The sequence below is a fragment of the Phoxinus phoxinus genome, assembly GCF_949152265.1.
Source record: "Phoxinus phoxinus genome assembly, chromosome: 1".
Classification (NCBI taxonomy): Eukaryota; Metazoa; Chordata; class Actinopteri; order Cypriniformes; family Leuciscidae; genus Phoxinus; species Phoxinus phoxinus.
In genome coordinates, this window is record NC_136876.1 from 20077213 (window position 1) to 20094802 (window position 17590).

Consider the following 17590-nt stretch of genomic DNA (forward strand, 5'->3'; position numbering starts at 1 on the left):
AAAAATACGTTATCCAGCATGTTATAGTTAAAGCAGTGTCCTACCTATGACAAGAAAACGCTTAAACTGCTTACTTGCACGCCACGGGAGTTGTTAAACTCACCTCTTAATGCCGTTTTACCTGCAGTTGAGTGTTGTTAAACTCACCTTTTAATGCCGTTTTACCTGCAGTTGAGTGTTGTTAAACTCACCGCTGAATGCGGTTGTACACCATGTGCGTTGTTAAACTCACCGCTAATGAACGCGCTAAACCTTTGCGCAGAGGGTACTTTGATATCAGATTGCGAGGGTTTTTAAACATCAAAAACCAGTTGGAGGGTCAGATAAAAATGATCTGGGGGCCACCATTTGACTCGCCCTGGCATAGATCATTTTTTGTGAGCCTATTCCTTTTTATTTATATTTATTGTAGTCTCCTCATACAAGGCAGACAACGGGTTGGGGTGTGGTAACCCAAGACGTCAAATATCAACGCTGTTGAGTTCTATAGAAGTCTATAGGACTACCCTGCACGTTGAAAAATAACGCCAAAGGTATACCCAGTGCGTTAAAAAGTGACGCCAGGTTCCCTTAGCCATGCGTCAGACATTTGACGAGTAGGGAGTGAGACTGTGTTGCCCCATATGCCAACTGGCTCCATGATGTAAAAAAGCAAGGTGACATCAGCGTTGTTGTCTGTACTTCCCAGATGCCACTTATACCCAATTATGGGTGACCATTTGACCAATCAATCTATCAGAACTGAACCCCCTCATAATTCATTAATTTGAGTCAACTTGATGTTTTGATCAATAGCCTATATTACTATGCTCTTGTCTGTCTTAAAGCTCACCTTTATTTAGATAATGCACACCATGGTGTGTGTTTGACTTAATTTATTACTTATAGGGTACTTTTATTTTTTCTTAGTTTGTCAAATATACATGTGTGTGTATCAGGGTCAGAAATGAATGGGGGATCAGGCCAAAATGCCCATTTTGGTGGTCTGATGTAGTTTTTCAAGTTATACTCTTTGCTTATATATTATCACATAAAATGTGTATTAAAATGTATTTATTTTATTATTAAGAGCTTAATGAAAACATTTAATGGTTCACATTGTGAATTTATTTAATTTACATCATTTTATGCAGAGAGAATATATGGTTAGAAAGAATATGTCCTCATAAATGTACCAAATATTACTCTGAAAATCAAATTTAGGGGGCAAATATTACACCTAAAAGGAATATTTATTTATTTATTTTGAATGACAAATTCAGCTGGTGATTAGTAAAGTGCCAAAACGACGTGGTGCGACCATATATACAGCATGTGAAGTGCAACTAGTAGATCAGTCTTCCTTCAGAGTTGGAAGTCGGTGTCAGGCTGTTGAGGAACTTCAAGTCACATTTATTTTTTATAGCGCTTTATACAATAGAAATTGTTTCGAAGCAGCTTCACAGTAATATGAAAGAATAACAGAATTAATGATGCAAACTTCATCAAATATAAGCTGCTGTAATACGGCTGTAGCATAAGAACATTGTCATTTTTCAGCTCAATTCAGTTTAATGAAGACATACTAATAGTGTCATTATTGAGCTTCATCCTACAGTGTTAGTGCTGTCAAATCGATAATTTTGCTAAATATTAAGGGAAAAACTGTTTATGGGTGTATATATAGCGGTCTTACTAACTTGTAAGTCTTACAAGTTAGTCATCAAACTTTTTTCTTTAAGACTGTTCATAACTTCATAACAGAAATAAGTCAGTTATACATAAAAACGTACATTGGGCCTAATTTGATACTGAAAAGTAAGACTAACCGTTCCTTGACTAACTGCTAGTGGGTCATCATAGATCTTAAGACACAGTCTTACATAATGCAACAAAAATGCATAATTTCTTTAAAATCAAGAGACAATCAAATTAACTGTAAAATCAATGTGAACTAAGATGTTTTATTTAGTGTTTTAATGTTTGGTTTTACTGGAGACAAACTGACATGTTTGTCAAACTGACAAAACTCTGCTGTCTACAGACGTAACACTTGACTGACAGCTGTCAGTTCTGAATCCACTTTTTTGCATTTGTGTTAATTAATCTAAGGCCTTCAAAGTGCTAACTCCATGCTTGAATTATGAATATGTGGTTATGAGCTAATATGAAAGTATTTCACTTTATGTCATTAATGCATAAGTTTATCTTTCATCGTGTCAATAAACTATCCAGCACAGGAAAAGCAAAGTCAGTTTTCTCATGGCAAAAAAGTGAGAAAAATATAGACAAGTACTCTCAAGGTTAAGTCCTTGAGGAAACTAGCGTGCAGTTATGACCTCGGCTGTATTTCGGGACGTTGCGTGTCTCTGTCCCATGAAGATGTCTGTGACAGATGAAGTGATGGTCTTTCATCTAACGCTTCTTCACTTTGAAGCACTTTGTGAGAGCAGCTGCAAGCGATCTGAAATCTATTAACACCCGCTACTCTCTTAAAAACACATTTCCTGAGGATGTGAAGATGCAGCCACACATGTGTCATGCGTTCGCTGAGTGACCCCTCCATATAATTACATGCAGGAAGCATGATGCCATAAATGATGGATTTCAACAAGTGTTAAAAATACATCCATGATATGTTTGGGAGAATGGATGCTGTAAAGGGATGCTGGTTTGTTGGTCTTTGCTTGTCTTTTAGATGGTCTTACATCCTGGACAAGGTGATGTTCAGCTGGTTTAAACTTTAAACACGGCAGCCAACAGAGCAGGCTAAATAAAGACCTATTTAATATAAGGAAAGAAATGTGTCTAATGAGATGCGAAACAAACCTAATCTTGCTTTAGTTGTGGTGAGAGTATGGCTTTTCAAGAGGACAGTGTAGATTTTCAATTGTCCACTAGATGGAGCAAACGACAAACACGTCACAAACTTGTGCTTCTGAAAGAAAAGACTCTTAAAAATACTGTTGTGGTGGTAACAGTTTTTCCACATTTCGAACATTTGTTTCAAAACATTTAACGTTTTACAATAATTGAATAACATTCCTGAGATATTTTGGGATATCGACTCATTGTCATGTTCAATGAACCAGTTTGAGATGATTTGAGCTTTGTGACATGGAAGGAAGCTGGAAGGCATGCTGGAAGCAGCCATCAGAAGACGCTGTGGCCATAAAGAGATGGACATGGTCGGCATCAATACTGTGGAGTATAAACTATGCTCATCTGGTACTAAGGGACCCAAAGTGTGCCAAGAAAATATTCCTCACATCATTACACCTACAAGGCAGGATGGATCCATGTTTGTTTACACCAATTTCTGACTCGACCATCTAAATGTCACAGCAGAAATCGAGACTCATCAGACCAGGCAAAGGTTTTCCAATCTTATATTGTCCAATTTTGGTGAGTCCGTGTGAAAATTTGTTTTTAGCTGAGTGGCACCTGTGTGTCTTCTGCTGCTGTAGTCCATCATGCTAAGGTTTGATGTGTTGTTCACTTCATTCAGAGATGCTCTTCTGCAGACCTCGGTTGTAACGAGTGCTTATTTGAGTTACTGTAGACTTTATATCAGCTCGAACCATTCTGGCCATTCTCCTCTGACCTCTGGCACCAACAAGGCATGTTCACTGGATATTTTGTCTTTTTCGGATCATTCTCCATAAACCCTATGAAGATGGCTATGAGTGAAAATCACAGTAGATCAGCAGTTTCTGAAATACTCAGATCAGCACATCTGGCACCAAGAACGATGCCACATTAAAAGTCACTTAAATCACATTTCTTCCCCATTCTGATACTCAGATTCAACTTCAGCAGATCGTCTTGAGGATACATGCCTAAATGCATCTAGTTGCTGACATAATTGACTGATTATATTTAAGTATAGGCCTTTGAAATTCCTTCAAAACTTCCACAAGAAAATATATAACATTATACTATATAGGCTACATGTAGGCTATATAATCTTTTTTTCTTGTGGCAGCTTTGAATGGGTTTCACATTGTCTGAAACAGAACGTATGTGAATTTGGAATAAAACTTCTGTGATGAGGGAACTTCATGGGGAAAATAACCCATCATGTTTTATTACAAAAGCAAATCAACAGAATACAACAATACTATTTGTAATTATTATTATTATTAATTATTTTCTTTTAGGCAATAGGCCTAGTATTTTTATTTTTTTTACAAAATCGATCTGTTTTTAAAAGATAGGCTAAATAGGCTACACAAATAAGTAAAATTATGCAGGCATTAGGGTGGTGTGTGCAGGCACAACAACAACATGAGACCAAGTCCAAAGAAGTGGGAGATTAAAGTAAAAGTAAATAGCGCCTATATATAGGCCTATATATACACCGAAGGAACTTATTAGAGAAAGTATAGCCTAACCGCAGTTAACTATTTCCACCGCTGCGCTCGCGCTGATCAACCTCCTCATCGCAATGTGATAATGAGCGCTTCCATGTCACCTGGCCATGATGACACCCCTAAACATCCAGTGCTTTCTCTCGGTCGATATTTCTCTATAAATGGGTCGGTGCATGCAGTAGGCCTACCAATAATAATAATAATAATAATAATAGCTAATAATCAACCTTCTATAATTAAAACATTAATTTCTGACGTAAAAGGTAGCCATGCAGCCTATTTGTTATTTTAAAATATGCCTAAGAGGTAAAAAAAAAAAAAATAGATTTCATCTAGTTGAATCTGAAAAATAAAATTTAGGAGGAAATGACTGAACTTGTTGTGACGTATGTAGCTAATCTAAGAAGATGCTGTGTAGCCTAACAAAAATGATAAAACATATCCACTGTCATTTTTACGACCGCGTTGGGAAATATCTAACATTTTATGAGAGTTCTATGTGTATAATATATATATATATATATATATATATATATATATATATATATATATATATAGGCTATATATATTTATTATCATAACATATATGATTTTGAGTCTCGATGTTTGGTAAATTTGTGTTGTTTGCGCTTTAATCACCCTAATCTGTTTAATTATCACGATATAGCCTAAAAATAGCCATGTAGGCTATCACCGTATAGAACTGAAGCTGCATTCATGCTTTCATGCTGCTTACAAAAACCAAGCAACATTATACAACAATAAATCCACTTTGATTATATTATGCCCTGGAATATTTATTTTAGTATAGGCTAGTATAGGCTAGCCTACAATTTTTTTTTTATGTTTACGGTCAAAAAAAGGGGTTTTCCTGGTGTCAGTGATTATTATTAGGGTATTAGGCCTACTTAATAATAATATTTAAGAAACCCGTAGGCTATAGCTCAAATGCAATAGCCTAAATTATTATTTTATTCATTTTAACATCGATGATGATTTTCGAGTTTTATTTTATAAATTGTGCATCATGCTTATAAACTAGATCCTACAGCATATCGAGCCTATTGCAGTTGTTTATGAATAGCTAGGCTACTTATGTGTTATTTTTTCAGTTGTCGTTGTTATTCGTTGCGACGATTAAAAAAAAAAGTTAACAAAATATTTAGTTAATTTTCAGTGCTTGTAAAGGCTAAGCATTATTAGCATCATAAATTCCAAATTTATAAAATATTTAAAAGGCGTAGGCCTAAAGGAAATAGAATAAAGTTTAAAGTTGGATTTAGTGCTAACAGGTCTGATTCGAAAGGCATCGGCTGTCTACAGGTTACATGATACATCCATATCCATATATCCATATCATATAGGCTATTGCATAAAACCGAACAGAAAGAATAAAATGAGATTGGGTGTTGAATGTCTCCTCCTCTTTCAAAAGTCAACACCCACCTTTATTAACTGTGGCCAGTCACGGCTTGAGGCGATCCCTCGGCTTCAGTCATAGGTGGAGACTCGGGTCTGTGATTTCCATTGGCCTACACCATCCAATAGCAGACTAAGCCACACCCTCCTGTAATTAGTAGTATTTATGCAGGATAAAACAAATCTGATTGGTCTAGATTCACTCGTCTCTCACCAATAGAGAAGCGGCATCATTGCATAGCATAATTGTCGCGCTGTTGACTCGAAAAGACAGAAACGACCAAACAAATGCTATAAAAAACATATTTATTCGTTTTTAGTCACATGTTCGTCCGTAATTATTTCCTATTAACACATTCAGGAGATACACAGTAGCTACTATAAAATAAATCCTATAGTAGCCTAAATAAAATATACATTTGCTTTTCATTTGTAAATGTAACTCACTGTTATTTTGTATTGTACTACATTGTATTATATTTAATAATATTGCCTCCTTCTCATTTAAACAATGCACATGTATAATAGCAAAATATTTAGTTATAAGCCCAAATATAACTAAATTTGTTTATTTTTGACAAAAGGTTGTAAAGCAGCCGCATGTTTGCCAAAATTGACAAGACTAAAACAAGTTTGGACAATCAAGTAAAGATATGTGATTATGTATATCAAAGGCCATGCTGAAACAAAATATACCTCCTGTAAACAGAACAGTTAAAAAAAAAACACACACAATTTGTAATTGCTTTAAAGCTGCTTTGGAAAGAGACAGGTATTTTTGCATTGACAACACATTTTATATAATTTAAAAAACGGAAATGACCAACTTTTGACAAAAATATAAATATTTCAGCACTAAACATGAGATGCAACAGTTACTCTACAATGGATTAAATTACAAATAATAAAAAATTAAAATCTAAAATAAAATTGAAATTCCCTTTCAATAATTTACAGATTCCTTCAAGATATTTTATTTTAGAATTGACCACTTGATCTGCTCCTTTGCTGACTGTAACACCTGAAAAAATCAAACAGAATTGAGCGTTCAGTGATCAACCTCAAAAAACTACAACACACTTCAAAAAGAAGCATTACTCCACATGTGCAATTCATGACATTAAGTTGTTAGTTGTTAATCAGTTAATATGGTTTTTGGATATATTTCACATACCTACCATATTTGTGAGTAATAATAATAAAAAGCCCCCCCTGAATCAATGCAATGTAGTTTTAAATTGAACACCATTTTAAATTGATCAGATTTTATATTATCTAGCTAAATAAACAATATTATGAAATGAAATATGCAATTAAAAGAATGTGCACAATACAAAACGGAATAGTGCAATAATGAGGTGTAGCAACTATGATTCTTAATGAATAAAGTTCCCCAATAAACTACCAACTGTAGGCTATATCATGGCCACAAGGGGGCATCTGAAGACCACTGTATTAGACTGGAAGTTTCTTTACAGCAGTCTCTTTTAGAATTAAACTTCACTTTAGATTAGTTTCAGTCCCATATTACGCATCTGTTGTCACTCTAAAAAAATATTTGAAAGATTTACACAAAAGATCAAATTTAAATTTTTAAGCGCTTAAAAGTATCCGCATACACATGTGTGTGTGTGTGTGTGAGAGTGAGCGTTCATGCACTTACATTCGAGGTGAGAGCCAGTTTCTCAGTGATGTGCTGTCAAGGTTAGAGTTAGTGGCAAAGGTTAGAGCGAGACAGGTGATAATGATGTTAATCACAGTGCAGGCGTTAATGACAGATAGGCAGAAAGGGAAACATTTCAGACCTTTTAGTGTGGAGCTTTAAAATGTTTCACAACAAACGTTAACAGGTGGGAACGGTGTCTGTGATTATAGTTTCTGTGTGTTTATATGTTTTTATATAGTATATGTATGTTTATACCTGTGCCACACTCTGCTCTGATAATGGGTTGTCATCTGCCTGCAAAGTAACCAAAAACAGGACAAATTACGATTACAATATTAACCGACATAAACCGCAACCAACCAACCAACCAACCAACCAAGCCAAATCGTGCAAGATGTTTCAAACTTAGGTTACTCTATAGCAAAGTGAAGGTTAAGATCAATTATTCGAAGTGGGACAGTGTCTTCCCCCTTGCATTGAAGTAAAAAAAAAAAAAAACTCAAAACAGTAAAAAAAATCCAACTCATAACAGCATAAATCAGAAGTGTGGACTGCTGAAATCATGGCGGTCATTGACTGAGTGATTTTATGTGAGCGTAACTCAAAGATGTGACTCAGTGTCTCCCACTGCACAGCAAAAGCTTTGTCAGCGGGACATTTTCTTATTATTGATCTGCTCCCTCGGTTACAGCGGTTCCTCTTGTGAGCCTCACACACGCTTCTGCATGCCATGCAGTTACCTGCCCACTCTCTCACCCTCATCCCCCCCCCCCCCCTCTCTCTCTCTCTCTCTCTCTCATCTCTAAAGCGGAGGGAGAGAGGAAGGGGGGCTGAAGGAGAGCTACAGTAGCTCTCGTCTCTCTCCTTGGCCCTCCACGTTACCAGTGATGTAATCAAAAAGGACGAAGCCATACGCTTGCTCCGACACACACTGACAGGGCAAGAGAGGGGACATTTAGTCTGCGTGCATGACTAAACTGGGCGAAAAGAAAAGGGAACTTCCTGTCAAGCTGAAATTATATGCAAAGGTAATTTCTAAAGACAGGAAGCAGTGATTCTGGTTAAAGAGCTAGAAACTGTGCTGACTTGCAGTATTGATATATCTGACTAATGTCTGGGTTTTTATAACAAACTCCCAGAGCATTGTGAAGCACAACTCATACAGAAAACAAAAATAACTTACCCTGTAGTTGACCTTTTCAATGACTTGTTGGGGGTCACTCTCCAAGATCACCCTGTAAACAAGTTTAAGAGCAACATATGAATTAAGTTTAGAATTTGAAGTTAATTACTTATTTTATGGTCGGATCTTATTGGGCCACTATCTTCCCACTAATGACATTCATGAAGTAAATTAAGTAAAAAAATAAAAAAATAAATAATAAGAAATCCATATTGGTTGACAGCTGTGAGAAGAACCATCACTAAAATTGAATCTAAAAAGTCTAAAAGATCACAAAATAAAATCAGCTTGCTCATGGAAGAAATACCTTTTAACAGTTAAAAAGCGGCTAAATTTAGGTCAAATAAACTATTATTTAGAAATGAAATGAAAGGTTTATTTAAAAAGTACATTTCTTTAAGATAAGGCTTTTATCAGTCATTGCTGACATTCTTACTGCTGTACACATTATCTGTTCATATGTTCATTTAAAGGGGTCATGACATGAGAAGTCAAATTTGCCTTGATCTTTTGACATGTCTTTGTACTACTAAAACATCCCTCTTCGCTATTAACAAAGAATTGATTTAATCAAGCTCCAAAACAACTTGACATTGCAGGATCTGTGATGTCACACAAGCAAATACATTTGCATATGCCCGCCTCCAGAGCAAGACATTGACAAATAGTTCTACATCATTGCAGCATAGGCCCCCGCCCACAATCGTTCAGTCGCTTGAAGTCCCCCTGTAGTCAATCATTGTATCTCTTAAAACTTACATTAGATCACCAAAAATTACATATTTAAAAGTTTCTTCATGCCTTAAAATAGCATGAATATAACTCTACTCCCTTGCCTCATTTAGTATATGCAGTTCTATGAATATGCAAATTAGCCCCGCCTCCACTCACTCACACCAGCTCAGAGATCCACTCGTTGGCTATCACACGTTGTCGTGATTGGTTACAAGCTAGTTTGTCGAACACCAGTGATTTCAAACTGTGTTTTTGAGTCTGTCTTTGGTTCACTTCAGTTTTAAGAAGAAAATACACAGCAATGGTGTTGACTCATGAATTTGCACATGATTTGTCTTAAAACATATCAAAACACCACACAGACATATAAACAACATTAAAAGCTTGATTTTCACCACAGGGGGACTTTAAGAGCACTTGCCTTCACCAGTTGCATATAGCCATTATGTTAAGACTGTGTTTTAAGAACTAGCCTGACCACCTAGCAGTTAGCCAAGGAACAATCTTAATTTTCGGTGTCAAATCAGAACAATCCACCTTTTTATGTACCTGACTTTTAAACAAAGGTTATAAACAGTCTTAAAGAAAACAAAATTAGGACTAACCTGTAAGACTAGTCTTAGCAGTTTATGCAACCAGCCCCAGGAAGCGAGCATCGTGTCACAAGCAAATAGAAACCATTATAATCACTATCTAATCTACACGGGATGGATACAATATACAGATGCATGTTCAGTTTCTGACATGCTCCATGACTTCAGTTTGCTGAAGAGCGAAAGAACGTTCGCTTAGACACGTCCAGTTTAAACAGCTCGTTTACGTCTCTGTCCAGACTTCAGAAGGATCCCAGCGTCGGAAAAAAGTGGATGGTTTATTTTAATTGCGTCCAGGATCATGTTGGAAAATTATATGTTTGTTCAGAGCATTTGACTGCAGATTGTTTTGTAAACAAGAAAATTAATAGTTGAATAAAGTCATTATTTTTGTTTTGTTTTTTTGCACACAAAAAGTATTCTCTACGCTTGATAAACTTAAGGTTGAGCCACTGTAGTCACTTGGACTATTTTAAACATTATCTTTCCAAATTTTATGGGCCGGCAAGTTTCAATCCCATAGAAGCCGAGGAGTGAGACGGCTCTCAGATTTCATCAAAATAACTTAATTTGTATTGAATACACTACGTATGTTCTCTTGTTGTTCTAAGTGAATGTGCAGGTCCTAAAAGAGAATAATTTATTATTTAATATTTACCCTCCATCGATGATTTCATCCACCACTAGGAACACTCCATCCATATTATCCAGCAGAGTCCTTTTCTCCACATTCTTCCTGTTGGAAAAGAAGCAGACACCTGAGCACACAAGTCTTTTACTGTGACATCCTTGACATCTAGTGCTGCCCTTCACCAGTTTCCATGGTTACCACAGAAGGCGTGCATGCCTAGAATTCGGTGAATTCTGGCATGAATCAGCCTAAAGGGCAGCTAGAGCGGCATATTGTGTCAGTGGAACTGCTCTTAAATATCAAAACATTCACTGGCCGTAGTGTTGTCCTAATATTACATGGCCTCAGATTTCATACACTACTGTTCAAAAGTTTGGGGTTGGTAATATTTTTTTATGTTTTTTTTAAAGAAGTGTCTAATATGATGCCCAAGGCTGCGTTTATTGAATCAAAAACGCTTACAATTTTCTATTTTCTTTTAATACATTTTAAAAACTTTATTTAATCCTATTCCTAATTTTCAGCATTAATTAATCACATAATCCTTCAGATATCATTATAATATGCTGCATTGATGCTCAGGAAACATTTCTGATTATTATCAACGTTTAAAACAGTTTTGCTGACTCTTTTTTTGTGGAAACTCTGATTGCTATTTTCAGAATTCTTTGATGAATTTGAAATAGAAATCTTTTGTAACATTAGAAATGTCTTTACCGTCACTTTTGATCAATTTATTGCATCCCTGAATAAAAGTAAGACTTTTGAATGCTAATCTCCGAGTATGAACTCACCTCAACATCTGATTGAGAGACTCAAAAAAGCAGTTCAGCACTGCCATTAACATGAGCTGCGGATCAGACAAATACAGGAAGAGAGAGTCAGAAAAGGAAATGGAATGATTCACAGCTGACTTTTTGTTATGTCTGTATCCTCTTAGAGAAACAAAATGACAAACACTGTGCAAAAACGACCAGCTCTCTATATGGTCATAACGACTTACTGTCACATGCAAAATGAGTGACATGATTGGAGTATGGACAACATTCCAGCCAATTACAGGCCAACTCATCTGCATACACGACTTACCTCATTCTCCTGAGCGCTGCCAACTACATAGAAGAACAAGTCTATGCTGCTCTTGTAGACTATCGTCATCCCTTCTACGAAAGCAATCTCATCTGCACACACATGAACCAGAAAACTTAAAATACATAAGATATACATTCATTTATATATATGTATGTATATCTGAATATTTGGTACAATACGAGTGCACTATGCATTAATTCATGCTTAACTAATGCACAGATAATCATGTGTTAATGTATTACTCATGAAGAACTAAACCATTAATTACTGCATCAGCAACTAATAAATATTATATATGGTTAATAGATTAAGTAATATATTAATTATTATTAATTAAATGTGTCATAATGTATAAATTTCATAATAACATTTTATTAACTAATAGTGTAAATTAATGTGTTAATTACCACTATTGGTCAAATCAATGTACTTCAACTTCCAGTTGTCTGCTTTATTAATCATTAACTAATGATTTGCAAATGTATCATTATGTTATGACTTTTCTTGTTGAGGCACATGACTATTAACTAATTGTTAAGTAATATGTCATTTATGGGTTTTGACAGTTGCACATGCAGTGAATGTAATGTCAGAGAACGTGTTTTAAGGATGGGTGAGTTGGGCTGCACACAGATATCAGCACACCAGAATCTGAACTCCTACACTGTGTTTAAACTGGACGAGGCCAGCTGGACATGACAGACCACTGCAAGTCCATTTGTCCTTCGTTACAGAACTAGCGCAAGAGCTCGGAGTACGTCAGAAATAGAGTGTGGCATCAGTTTACTGTCTGGGTTTTGTCATAGCGTCGTGCCACATCCAGTGTAGTATCACTGATTATAAGTAGTACCAGTAGTATTACTGGTCTTTGTCCAGTCAGTGTTATGCAATAGCAATGCTCGGCCGCATGTTCCCTGTGTTCCACGACCTCAAGCTTAACCTGACATATTCCTGTGCATGAACAACAAGGTACTGGATGCGGCAGTTCAGCGGACTCAGTGAAATCTTGGTTGTAGATGGCTGGAAATTGAAATCCATGGCTTAGTGTGGATGTCAAAACCAAAATGACATATTACTTAACAGTTAGTTAATAGTCATGTGCCTCAACAAGTAAAGTCATAACATAATGATACTTTAGCAAATCATTAGCTAATGAATAATTAAAGCAGACAAGTTGAAGTTGAAGTACATGGCTTACAACCCATTGTGGTAATTAAAGCATTAATTTACACTATTAGTTAATACAATGTTATTAAGGAATGAATACATTATGACACATTTAATTAATGACAATTCATATATTACTTAATCTATTAATAATTTAGAACCTTTATTTGTTACCGATGCAGTAATCATTAATTAATGGTTTAGTTCTTCATGAGTCATACATTAATACACGATTATCAGTGCATTAGTTAAGCATAGATTTCGATTATCTGTGTGCATGAGTTAAGCATGAATTAATGCATATTAGTGCACCTGTATTGTAAAGTGTTACCGAATAGGTATTTGTACATAAGTGTATTCAGTTATAACTTATAGAAACATCAGAGAAATTATCTATTCTTTTTTACACTTTCAGGGAAGTATTTGTCAAGCCAACAAAGTTAGTCTTGATTAACCGTATAGATTTTTATTTATTTATTTAATGGGCAACATGATAGAGATACCCAGCTAACAAAAATATGTTCTAAAAAGATTTTGCTAACATTCCCATTAAAGGTACAGTACATTATGTATCTTACTCTGATTCACTATGCTTATTATAAGTGTTTATATTTTAGACCTTACGGGATGGTTTTCGTGGGAAATTGTGTAGGCTACATATGTCACTCGACTGTGTGTATCTCATCATATATGTAAATAAAGAAAAGTTGCTCCGGCTACTTTGACGCATGTATGGTGAGGTATAGGTTAGTTGTCACAACAAGCTAGAAAGATTGACATGGAGAAGCTAATTCTTGAACCTTTGGAAATCAGCCGTTTTTCTTTTAAATGCTGAGAGAGTCGCGGCAGAGCTCGTAATAAACCAAGAATCAACATCGGCTTTGCTTTTTCGGAGATGGTGAGAACTGAGGGATTTGAAATGTTGTAAAAGAGACTCAGAGATGGTGTTTTTATTACTCAACAGCTGAGTAAGGTGTTTTATTGAACAGATAAATTGCCATATGTAGCTCTCAAACAGATTTCATTGTAAAGCATTATCTATTGTGAAGGGTCATTTCACTATGGTTGTTGTTGGTGTGCTGGAATTTATTTTTAATGAAGTACCGTGTCTATTAATGGTATAAATGGAATAAAGCTACAGTAACGTCTTCCGCTAATATTTTATGAGCATTATGAGCAGTAATCTCCCTCTCTTTTTTTAGTTTTGAGAAAGAATCCTATTCATCCACAGTCACGCAGAGCCGAAGCACAACCAAAACAATGTTCTTCCACAAAAAGCATGCAGTCTAATCTTGCTCCCAGAGGGACACTGTCCTGCAGAGATCAGCTCCAACCCCAATTAAACACACCTGAAGCAGCTTATCAAGGTCTATAGGGATATTAGAGACTTCCAGACGGATGTGTTGAGGCAAGTTAGAGCTAAACTCTGCAGGAGAGTGACCCTCCAGGACAGAGTTTGGACACCCCTGATTTAAGCTATGAAATTTTTAGTTTTTAATGTTGTCTGAACGTTAAAATCATCAAGTTTTTTAAAAATATATTTTTCTTGGTTCTGAGAGGGAAAAGGAAACATTCCCTTTTATTGTTTTGCAAACATGATGAGAGCAATGTTTAAAAAACGTCAGAGAAACGTCCAACTAAAACATTTCAGAAAAACACTTTCCATGTCCGATTTAAAGCATATCGTATCAAACGTATAAATAACATTTTTGTGCTAACACTTTGCGGACGTTATTAAAGACCAGATAACTTTAAATGAAAATTTTATTTACATTACTGGAAGAGCTTTTGTTCTTTAACTGTTCTAAAAAGCTTGCCAGAACATTCTGAGAAATTTCCCAGTTAGCTGGGTGGAATGAGACCGTAGAAACCGTACAGTGCTAAAATGCAATATACAGCACAGTAAAAAGGTCCAGTGACTGCATTTCACATAAAATTATAGTGCTAATTCAAGATCAGTTTCAGTTTTGTCTATTAATATGTACTAGGAAATCTGAGCCCAGATCAGTGTTTTACTTTGAGATGCTGTCCTTAAAAGCCGGGGTGTCTGATTACTAAAAACTTTCATATGAAGCAAAACATTTGGAGGTCAGAAGCTATTTCTGCCCCTTTTCCGTCAAGAACGACTCGGCAAATCGGACAGTTTCACCTCGAATTCACCTTTAAAGAGACAAATACAGGTGTGTATTTTGACCAAGCTAAAACAGTTAACACCTAAACAGGTGAAAGGATCAGGGTGGTTTTGTTATCCTGGTGTCAAACTCCTTCACCCCACAGGGCAAGTAACAGAAACATTTCTGAATTCTAGAACAGGTTCTCCACCCAGTTTTCCAGTAATCTGACCTACAAGCCCCAGAGGAACCTTGCAACTGCAAGTTCTAATGATGAACCACTGTAAACTAGCTTGAAACTTGATCTGGGACTAATCTGGGAAACTTCTTAGAGTGGATCTGGTCCTAATCGACACAATACAGTATCTAAGCTCCCCTGTATTTAGTAGGAAACACTGATCTGAAGAGAAGAGTTGGAATATAAAGCAGTCCATCAGGTCTAATCACTACAAGCAAAACATTTGGCAGTATCCCAGCTAACAGGGAATGTTCTCAGAACTTTAGCTAATGTTCTGCCAAGGTTCTCTCAAAGTTATGAAGAAAAAGCGTTCTTCCAATTACGTTAATAAAGTGTTCGTTCAAAGTTATCTGGTCTTTGATAATGTTCTTAACATTTTCGTAACTTAATGGGAAGGTTAGCAAAACACTGTTAAATGATGAACTTACTGTCAGCTTTATGTGTTTTGTTGAAGACGTTCATTTCAAAATTCTTCTGCTCTTTCATGGAAGGGTAGAGCTCTAGATCATAGTACTGTAATTGCACATGAGTACATACATAATTGCACAGTACATAAATAGTTATTCATGATGATCTTTTTCCATCTTCTGTAAAAAGAAAGATTATCAGAAGGGGGAAGGGGTCTAAGCACCTTTGAAAGCAGTCTGTTTCCATCGTTGTCTAAGATGAAGACAGCCTTCACGGTGTACAGCGAGGGTTCCTGGTTGAAAATAAATCAACATTATTTTCAAGAATTCACATTACGGGGATTTTTTGTGTCTATAATGTCATAAATACACCTTGCAATGCTATTATATTATGCCTAGAAGACGCTGTTTGTTGGCTTTCACTCGACTGGGTCCGGCCGGGCCAAAGTTCTGTCATGCACTGACTACCACTGATTCAAAGTCTGAGTGTATCACAGAACTTGAGCCAGGCGAACAGAAGGAGAAAACTATTCTTTGGTCACCTTTTCAGATCATCTGGTTGGAATACAAGAGTATCCTGTCTCGAGACACAGACCTTCAGGGCCCAACAATGAAACTTCGCCCTTTGTAAATAATAATATCTGTTTCACATAAGGCAAAGTAATACCAATGACAATCAATTATAACTAACAATAGAATATGAAGCATATATCCATTCCATCCAAGTAAGGGCTCTATTGTATGTAAACACTGACTTAATGCATTTTTTTACTTTTTTTTATAATGCTAGTAATTAATAAATTAACTGTAAAACTGTCAACCTCGTTACATCAACCTTTTAAAGGAACTATAGCCTTATATTTCCAATATATAATTTATCACTGTATTTAACTTTTTTTATATATATAAAAGTCATCCTTCGTCTACTAGAATGTTTAAAATCATAAAGAAATGTAGGCTACTTTAAATGTCACATTTTAAGGCATTTATTTTGTAGAATATATTTTTTCCACAGCAACAGTATTAATAATTTGCAGTTGGAATTTATGTTGTCTATATAGGTCAACTCATAAGAGTATTAAAAAGTCCATGGCAAGCAATAACCCTGATCTCCTCCAAGTATCCACCTGTGGAATCAATCACGCGCACCAAACAGGCAGCGCGCGCGCTCCGCTCCGGCAGAGACGCATCGAGGACGTGGCATCCACGTCCACTTGAAAAGCCACATCTTCCACGACTAGACCGAAAAAAAAAACTTTCAGAACAAACTGAACACAAGTAGAGAATGACGTGGAAGAAGTGGAAACACTAGGCTATACATTCGCATTGTGCACTACAATGATCCATTCATAATCTGAAAAATAATGTTATAGTTTGCATACATTAATTTTCGTGCGCTCGTAAACAGAAACCGTATCGGTTTCTACCAACGATTTCGCTTTCGCGAGGAAAAAAAGACATGCACGAGCATTTATATTACAAGACGACACACATTTCCAGTAGTTGACCGATGTAGAGTTTCTTAAATATTGTGCAAACTTAGCACGCTAAGCATAAGAATAATTTAAAGAGAAAATAGTTGCTGTCGAAAACATATTTCTCCATTCCAAATGGAAAACTGCTCACAAGCTGCTAAAGCCAGTCGCCAATCTATTATTTCAACGTTTACAAAGATTAAAGAAATAAAAACAGCGATTAAATGGCACACATATCTTACCAGAGCCGTGGAGTCCATGGTGGTAGCACAGTGTTGACGTGGACAGCTTTGAGCTGTCATTACAGTAGCGCTCCTAAACCCTCTGACTCACAGTGGGCGTGTCTGCAACTACAGCCCTCGAGCCGCCATGTTGGCTCATACCCACAATAGCGTTCTGCTTGGGCAGCGCTGCAGTACAGGAGCCACAATGGCGGCTTTCATAGTAAGCTCGTTTGTTGGGAAGTCTAAGGACCGAAATTAATATTTTCTCAACTAGTGAGTAACCCATTTTGCATATAA

General features: G+C 36.2%; 1 protein-coding gene across 3 annotated transcripts; it reads right to left on the reverse strand.

Annotated features, from left to right (window-relative positions):
* Window positions 1-6060: 6060 nt before the first annotated feature.
* On the reverse strand, window positions 6061-17410 carry copz2 (COPI coat complex subunit zeta 2). 3 transcript variants are annotated; one of them, XM_079595784.1, is made up of 10 exons: window positions 17312-17410; window positions 15819-15887; window positions 15616-15700; window positions 11669-11760; window positions 11374-11429; window positions 10607-10684; window positions 8621-8672; window positions 7693-7731; window positions 7435-7467; window positions 6061-6792 (listed from the first exon to the last, which is right to left on the reverse strand). In XM_079595784.1, the coding sequence occupies exons 1-10, from the start codon at window positions 17369-17371 to the stop codon at window positions 6745-6747; spliced, it is 612 nt and encodes a 203-aa protein (XP_079451910.1). In that variant the 5' UTR covers window positions 17372-17410; the 3' UTR covers window positions 6061-6744. The 3 variants fall into 3 exon arrangements, with proteins under 3 accessions (XP_079451910.1, XP_079451912.1, XP_079451911.1); XM_079595786.1 differs by lacking the exon at window positions 7435-7467; XM_079595785.1 differs by lacking the exons at window positions 6061-6792; window positions 7435-7467; window positions 7693-7731 and adding an exon at window positions 7745-8368.
* Window positions 17411-17590: the final 180 nt, after the last annotated feature.

What these genes read in the sequence shown, in the direction of transcription:
- copz2 (XM_079595784.1), bottom strand. Translation starts at nt 17,371, where the DNA reads ATGACAGCTCAAAGCTGTCCACGTCAACACTGTGCTACCACCATGGAC. An exon ending in GCAGCGCTCAGGAGAATGAG is followed by an intron (nt 11,430 to 11,668) that starts GTAAGTCGTGTA and finishes TCTGATCCGCAG; the next exon opens with CTCATGTTAATGGCAGTGCT. An exon ending in TCTCTCAATCAGATGTTGAG is followed by an intron (nt 10,685 to 11,373) that starts GTGAGTTCATAC and finishes CTTTTCCAACAG; the next exon opens with GAAGAATGTGGAGAAAAGGA.